General features: G+C 38.8%; 1 protein-coding gene across 2 annotated transcripts in view; it reads right to left on the reverse strand.

Annotated features, from left to right (window-relative positions):
* Positions 1 to 6077: 6077 nt before the first annotated feature.
* CBFB (core-binding factor subunit beta) overlaps positions 6078 to 8417 on the reverse strand; it is a 53189-nt gene continuing 50849 nt past the window's right edge. For both annotated transcript variants that reach the window (XM_087420143.1, XM_004431700.3), the window contains one exon: positions 6078 to 8344. In XM_087420143.1, the coding sequence (XP_087276269.1) occupies positions 8276 to 8344 (69 nt within the window). In that variant the 3' untranslated portion in view covers positions 6078 to 8275. The remainder of the gene's footprint in view (positions 8345 to 8417) is intronic.

The raw sequence follows: 8417 nt of genomic DNA on the forward strand, positions 1-8417 counted from the left end.
CTGATCCTATCCAGATGTGCGCAGCGCTCGGAGGCCGCTGGCAGCAGCCCAAACTCGAGCCTCTAGAGCCAGCTTTGCCGCCAACGCTGCGTGGACTTGACCAAACCTCTGGTGCTCTTTGTGCCTCAGTTTCCTCATCTGTAAGTCGGAGGAGGGGCTTCTCTGGCCTGTTCAGCCTGAGCTTTATGGCTCTTGCCTTGAGGCACTCTGAAATTAAAAGGCTCTTCTGGAGCCAAGCCTTCACGGAGGCAGTCTCTCACAACCACGCTGAAACCTAAGATTATACCTCATTATACAGGCGAAAAAAATGAGGCCCAGAGAGGTTAAAGGCCTTGTGGTCCCAGGCGGTAGAACCCAGGTTCTTTCCATTACCTTGCTCCTCCAGGAAGGTTTTTAGCAGGGGAAAAAAAAGTGACATGCTAAATTCTCAAACTGGCTTGGTAGGAGTGTAACTCGGGAGGGTCTATCAAAACTTGAAGTCACTGCTACTGGCATTAAAACAAACATGGAGAAGGATGTCCATTGCAACATCATATGCTAAAACAATAGAACTGAATCGAGATGTCCATCAGTAGGGAAGTGCCTAACTAAATTCTGATATATATAATAGGATACGTTTAAAAAATGAAGTATATCCCTATATGCTGATTTGGAAGGAGCTCAAAGAGAAAAAAGCCAGGTGCAAAATTGGATAGTATGACCCTTGTTTTTTTTTTGTAAAAACAGAAATAAAAAGCATTGGCCATACCAAAAAGGGAAAACATTTCTGGAAAGATAAAAAATTATCAATAATACCTAACACGGGGAAAGGCGCAAGGATCAGGGGAACATTTACCTCTTACCATGCATGGCAAGTATTAAAGATGTGTTTAGGAAAGGTTAGTTGGGCAGCTGGCCTAGATAGCGTGGGAAGGAAATCTGCAAAAAAAACATCTCAAGTTGGTGAGGAGTAATCTTAGTCAATTTAAAATGTCTGAATTGAACTGAAATCCAACCAGACTAGGAATGGTTCTTCTATTTAAAAAAAAACTTGGATTTATTTTCCGGTGGACAAAGAGGGGTGGGACAGGCTGGGTGGGAGAGGAAAGAGCCTGGTACAGAGTAGGAGCACGAGGTGCCTCAGGGGAGTGGGGCACCTTGCGAGAATGTCAGCAACTTCCATTGCCCCAAACTGAGGGTGGGGATGTTCAGAAATACTGATCTGGCTGCTGGTAGACTGCCAAGAGTGTATTCAGGGAGCACAGGTAGTCATCGTGGTAGTCCAAGCCAGACATGCAGGAGCAGCCTCAGGTCAGAGTACAGTGGTTAAGCACACGGACAGGGAAATTTGAATCCCATTTCTGCCATTTAATAGTTTTGTGCCTTGGGTAAATTACTTAAGTTCTCCATGCCTTAGTTTCCTCATCTGTAAAATGATCATACCTCACAGATTTGTTAGGACTGCACCTATAAGAGTGTCTGACTTAACAGCTAAATGCTTTGTAACTAAAAAAAAAAAAAAAAAAATCTAATAGTGACAAAGAATTGATAGAATCCATTGGCAGGATCTAGATTGGATGTGGAAGATAAGGGAGAAAAAGAGTCAAGAATAAAAACAGGTTTCCAGCTTGGGTGGATGGATGGATGGTGGTGTCACTCAGACAGGAAAGTGGATGGAGGAACTGACACTGGAGGCTGGAAGGATGTCAATCCTTCTGTTAAAACTGTCACATGTGATAACTTAGAAGGCAGGAAATGTACCAAGTTCGAAGCCCTAGATGTAGAGCTTGGAAATCAGAATCTTAGGACCATGGTTGCTACTGGTTGCATTTGTCACGGTACCAAAAAAAAAAGCCAGTTTGAAGCAGAAATCAAAGGTAACTGCATCCAGTGAATCAGGGATGGGGTCAAGTGTCATGGAAACAATGGATTAGGGAGGCTCTCCCAATCAGCCTTACAAAGAAGTCTCCCCTCTCAGGGTAGAGGGCCCTCAAATGGTCTCCCCAATGACACTTCATAATTGTTACAGACCAGTGACTTTATCCTTTACCTTTCTGAATGGAAGTGTTTCCTGCAGTTTTCCTGCCCCTATTCACCACTGTATACCGGCTGTGTAGAGGGCAGATAACCACATCATAGAATTTTAGCTCAATGCCTTACCAGCTGGTACTTTTAGGTTCTCTCCCATGGTAGATATATTTTCTTGAGGGAAGGAGAGTAAAATTAAATATTTAACAATTGAAAGTGGGGCCTGTGCTAGTCACTAGAGCTATTCACAAATATTCTTTCCTGTGCCAAAGGTAGGACTGCAGTTCACTGCCCAAGTGAAGCTGGGCATGGCCCTGTGGTTTGCTAGGGCCAATGAATGTAAATGGAAGTCACGTGTGTCAATTTCAGGCAAATTGTAAAAGTCAGTGCCTCTTTCATTACACTATCTTATTGGCTCTTTCACATGGCTGGCAACGTTCCAGTGTCTGCTCTGTCAGCCTAGGTCAACCACTGATGGGTATTTTAAAATAAGAGATAAGTCTTTAAGCCAATAAAATTTCAGAGGTTTTAACATAACACGACCAGCCTATCCTGATAAGAGAAACTGGGAAAACTGTCAATTATGCCTCCTGTACTTTTTTCTTGGATTGGATCATCTCCATGCCCACTAAGCCACCCTTAATCTCCTTACTGGGTCACCATATGATCAATGGGACCAGCTTTCTGCTTCTAGTCTTGTTCTCTCCAACCAACCAAAATGGGCTTTCACAAACACCCGTTCCCTCAAACTCACCACCCCTCAACGGCTTCCTGTTTGCCCTTGGAAATGGTCCAAACATTTTAACATGGTGGAAAAGTCCATCCAGCACTGCTTGTGAGTCTCACCCTCATACTCAACTGCTCTTAGTTTCTCAAACTTGCCAATGATCTTGCCTGGCTACCTTTAATACTTTGGCACCTTCTCTTTGTTGGAGTAATGTCTGCCATCCTTCAGATCTCAGCTCAAATGTCTCAGGGAACTTTTTTGACCACCCAGACCAGGTTAGATGTACCTCGTAACAGCTAGTACTTCCAATATAATTTAAACGTTGTTACTGCTTTTGATCAGTTTTTCAACAACACTGTGGGTTCTCTGAGGGCAGGGACCATATCTATTTTGGGCACCAGATAAAACTTTTTTTTCCTAAATGATAGTAGGGGGTAAAATAATCATATTTTGTTTTAATCTTTTTTTTAACAGTAATAGTAAGCCTTGACATTTTCCTTTTTTTTAACTTATTTTTCCTTTTGGCTGCATGATCTATGTCCTTTGCTCACTTACAATCTTAATATTGACGTGAGCCAATATGCCACTAAAAATTTTCTCGTAGCCACATTAAAAAAAAGATAAAATTAATTTTAATATATTTTATTAAACCCAATATAAGTATCAATAAAATCCAGTATATAAAAATGTTTTAATATGTAATCAAAATAAAAATTAGTGAAATCTTACTTTTTTTTTTACTAGATCTTTGATATCTGGTATTTACATTAGCAGTGCATCTCAACTAGGACAATACATTTTCAAAGGCTAAAGTGAAAGGTAGTCCTCCCAAAACAAAGTTTTGTTTAACAGAAAAATATTTTAACACTGCCTCATTTTTTACATTTAAATTTAAAAAATAAATAGTTCAGTTTCTTGGTTGTACTAGCCACACTTCAAGTGTTTAACAGCCACATGTGGCTAGTACCTACCATACTGGACATCATGGATATAGATTATCTTCTCCAATAAAAAACTTCTCTTTATATCTTATCTACTCACATTTCCTAATGTTTCTGAAACCTGAATAAGGCCAATAATGCCCTAAACTCTAAATTGCTTATTCTAACCAAAAGTTGAGAGCCAATACAGTGACTTATTTATCTGTTTTAGAGTATCCTATATTTAAAGGAACCAAACTGCCATTTCTACCCATGATCCCACCCTACAACTGTAATTTCCTAGCCTTGAAACATTTTTGAAATGCCATATATGTATATGATAGTGATGCAAGTGATGCAAGAAAGGGAATTGATGCTATCTACGAGGAATCATGCCATGAAATCTGCCTACAAAAGACTGAAATCTTACTTTTAAAATTTTATTTTTCCCCCAAAGCCCCAGTAGATAGTTGTATGTCATAGTTGCACATCCTTCTAGTTGCTGTATGTGGGACGCAGCCTCAGCATGGCCGGAGAAGCGGTGCGTCGGTGCGCACCCGGGATCTGAACCCGGGCCGCCAGCAGCGGAGCGTGCGCACTTAACCGCTAAGCCACGGGGCCAGCCCCTGAAATCTTATCTTTAAAGAATGTTTGGGAGAGCAAAACACCAATGTTGTCTTGTAAATACTGTTACATATACATACATATAGATGTGGCAGTATGGCAGGTGGTTTTGAAAATATGTCCACAAACTTTTTGACATTCCACCCAAGAGATGAAGCTTAATACTCCTCCCTTTGAGTGTTGGCCTGACCCAGTGACTCACTTCTAACATACAGAATATGGCAGCCCAAGATTAGGTTATTAAAAAGACTGTGGCTTTCATCTTAGGCATGCCTCTTTCTTAGATCACTCCCTCTGGGGGAAGCCAGGTGCCAAGCTGTGAGCTCCTATGGAGTCACTTATATGACAAAGAACTGAAGGAAGTCTCCATCCCATCACCTAGCAAGGAATCAAAGGCTTTCATCCAACAGTCTGTGAGAAACTGAGGCCAGTCAATGACCACACGAGCGGGCTTGGAAGAGGATCCTTCAGCCACAGTTAAGCCTTGAGATGACTGTAGCCTGGGCTGACGTCTTGACTCTAATCTCAGAAGAGACCTTGGACCAGACCACTGAACTTAGCTTCTTCCAGATTTCTGACCCATAGAAACTGTGAGATGATGTTTACTGTTTTAAGCTGCTAAGTTTTGAGGCAATGTGTTAGGCAGCAATGGATAATTCATACAATGGCTTATAGCTTGAAAAACCTCCCCATTGCCAAATGAGGCATAAATCAAGTAAGATGTTTCTTTTCCCAAGCAGTCTAAAACTAGCACATCCAAATACCTGTTTCTAGGGTGATATACTTACTAAAACCATGATGCTACTGCTCAGTTTTTTTTTTTGTAATTTTTTCCCCCCAAAGCCCCAGTAGATAGTTGTATGTCATAGTTGCACATCCTGCTAGTTGCTGTATGTGGGACGCAGCCTCAGTATGGCCGGAAAAGCGGTGCGTTGGTGCGCGCCCGGGATCCAAACCCAGGCCACCAGCAGCAGAGCGCGCATACTCAACCGCTAAGCCACGGGGCCGGCCCTACTACTCAGTTTTTGAAATTGCCCCTCAGAGTATGAATCTTATTCTTCGGAATTTTGCCAATTCAGCATTTGAAGGTATTTGTTATTTGCAATAAGTCTGGTGGTGAATAAGTAAACTTTTTCATTATGGATTAGGCTTAAGGCATGCTTTGAAAGTAAAAGGCTTAATCTTCTGGTGTAGGAAAATGCCAAAAGCCCTAAGAATGTCTGATATAACATCAGCACAATCAAATTAAATGTATATTCCTAAAATGACTAGCTTGAAAGATGGTACTAATTTGGATGTGTAATTTTTGGAATTCTTCTTCCCCTCTAAGGTCACTACTTTATAGTCATAATTCATAGGATGGATAAATCAAGCCAGATTTTTTTTTTTTTTTGTGAGGAAGATCAGCCCTGGGCTAACATCTGTGCCCATCTTTCTCCACTTTATATGGGAGGCCACCACAGCATGGCCTGACAAGTGGTGTACACGGCAGCAACCGGGATCCGGCCCCGGGCCGCCAGCAGCGGAGCTCCAGCACTTAATCGAGCACTTAACCGCTACGCCACGGGCCCAAGGCAGAGTTTTTGAAAGCCATAATATACATTGGGAAATTAGTATCCTTTGTTATTTACATTAAAGGTTTTCTTTGGAATTAACGGAAATGACCACTAGATGCCACTGTTTTTTTTTTTCAGGTTCAAAAGCAGGATGAAAGAACAGTTCAGAAACAACAAAATCAATTTTCATGTCATAAACACTAGATCAGAAATTGTTGGATTATGTCAATCAAGAGCCAAAACTCTGTTTTTACTACACAGAAGTTTATTGTGAAAGTAAATTAAACGTACAAACACACAGTACGGCTAATGGTGGCAAAAGCAATCTGGTAGCTTAAGGCAAGTTTTAATGGAGATGAATTTAGAAAAGATGATGCAATGATGTAATTTTGTTTAAATATAGATTACGGAAAAATATCAAATTGCATCAATAACTTAATAAAAGTAGTTTTCAAAGCCTGTACTACTGGAGAAAAAACGCTCATGATCTTAATGCCAGCATTAAGACAGACGGAAGCAGCACAGTGCTAAATGACAGGAAAAATTCAGTATTTACAGAAGGATGGCAACATGAACATTTAATAACATTTGATCTTAGTTATTGGTGGACTGAAAGCCCTTAGTTAGAAGCAATAGAGAAAAATGTACCATCATCATCTTATTAAAAAAAATTTAAGTGCAGAAGTCAAAAAACCAAGGAGGTCTGTGATAGAGTAACCTTAAAACACCACTGTAAGGACCACTTAAAAGACGATTTCCTCAGGGGAAATTAGGGCACTGAGTGTGTAAACATGTGAGCTGCACAACACCAAATACCAACCAAATTCATTCATAGTACTTAGTTACACAAGATCAGCATGGTCTTTTATGATGTGTTATTGTTTATAACAATTTAAACATACTCATTACCATGCATGACTTCAAATATATAACAAGTATTTTTATTCTGAGATACAGGATATGTTTATGAATTATAAGACCTATGTACAATGAAAGTCACACCTCCCTCATCAATCAAATATATATATATGTTTTAAATGCAATGACCTTACTCAGACTTCAGTTCATTTTCTAAATTGACCATGTCAGTTTTCCAAACTCTTTAAAATAATGCTATTCTGCTATGATAAAATACATTTTTGCAAAAATTCAGAAAGGTAGTAACATTTAATGAATGTGACCATGAAAAATATTTGTAAGGAGGTGCCAAATGACTTAGCACTTTTTTCCAGTCTTCTATTAAAAAAAAAAGTTGCATTCGATTTGACAGTGAGCCTATTTAAAAAATATTCTTATACTAATTCATCTCAAAAGGTTCTACTTATAGTCCTTTTGGAAAATACTATATAACTTATTAAATTTTTTCCAGAATAATTAATGGAAGAAAATGTATCCTCTGCACAGATGAACATTTTCTCTCTAAGACTAATCTTTCATCACCCAGCATTGTTTTTACAAAAGCATGCATTATAAAATACACATAAAAGCAGCTACCTTAAACATGATTTTAATACAATATTACCTTTGTAGCTGATTCATCACTGTCTCCAGTTTAATATGCTGTTACATACATGAAGAAGCTCCAGTATCCCTTTTCTGATTGACTTTTTAAAAAAAATCCCTGAATAAAACAGAAGCCAGCCTGCGACTTCTTTAGGCATTTCAGTAGAATGGTATTATTTATGAAGAAGAGTATCTCCAACACAAACTAAGGATTACAGAACTGAATCTAAAACAGATCTGGGGCAGATTAGAATTAATACCAATTTAAAATTTTTATGTTTAAAAAGGAAAGAAAAGGAGCTGATTATCAACATTTAAAAGGATACTGCAACTTTTAACAACTGTAAACTTTGTGTTAGAAGGCTGTGGCAGACAGCTCTATGCTACTAGGTTTTTAGCTTGTAAATAATGCAAACACATCAGCAGTTTTAAAATGCCATAGACTATAAAAACACAAAAGGAAAGGGGGAAACAAAACAAAATAACAAGAAAGCCTACCTAAAATGAAGCTGTATAACCAACACATCTAAAATTACAAAAAAAAATTAGAGCAACTGATGACAAGAAAAAAACCCTCTGATAAAAATTTTAATTTCTTGACTTGTTTTGTAATGACATGAACTTTTAAATTAAAATGGAGGGAAAAAAGAGCTTTACAAGTGGATAGTTTCAACTCACTAAAATAATGCCAACAAGGTAAGCTTGTATAGAAAAAATTTCAAATTATTACTGGCTACATGCATACAAAATTAGAAATGCAGGTATTATAATCATAGTGCAAAACCATGGCAGTTTCTGATGTCTTGTTACTGCCTAAGGTTGAGAAACAGACCGTAGTAACTCCAGTTATCACAGTTTCTGGTCTTTTAATTAATTATTTCTGCCAACTAGAAACAATATATATGTAAAGATGGGGGGCACATCTGCTGTGCTACCAATTAACGAAGTTTGAGGTCATCACCACCACCTAAATTGGAACCAGGACTAGGGTCTTGTTGTCTTCTTGCCTGCAATGACAAAATCATAATTTGGGATCAAAACGTGTTTTGCAAATCAAAGTGCTAGATAAATAAAATATAA

This window comes from Ceratotherium simum, chromosome 30 (assembly GCF_057802395.1).
Source record: "Ceratotherium simum simum isolate JZ-2026a chromosome 30, ASM5780239v1, whole genome shotgun sequence".
Taxonomy (NCBI): Eukaryota; Metazoa; Chordata; class Mammalia; order Perissodactyla; family Rhinocerotidae; genus Ceratotherium; species Ceratotherium simum.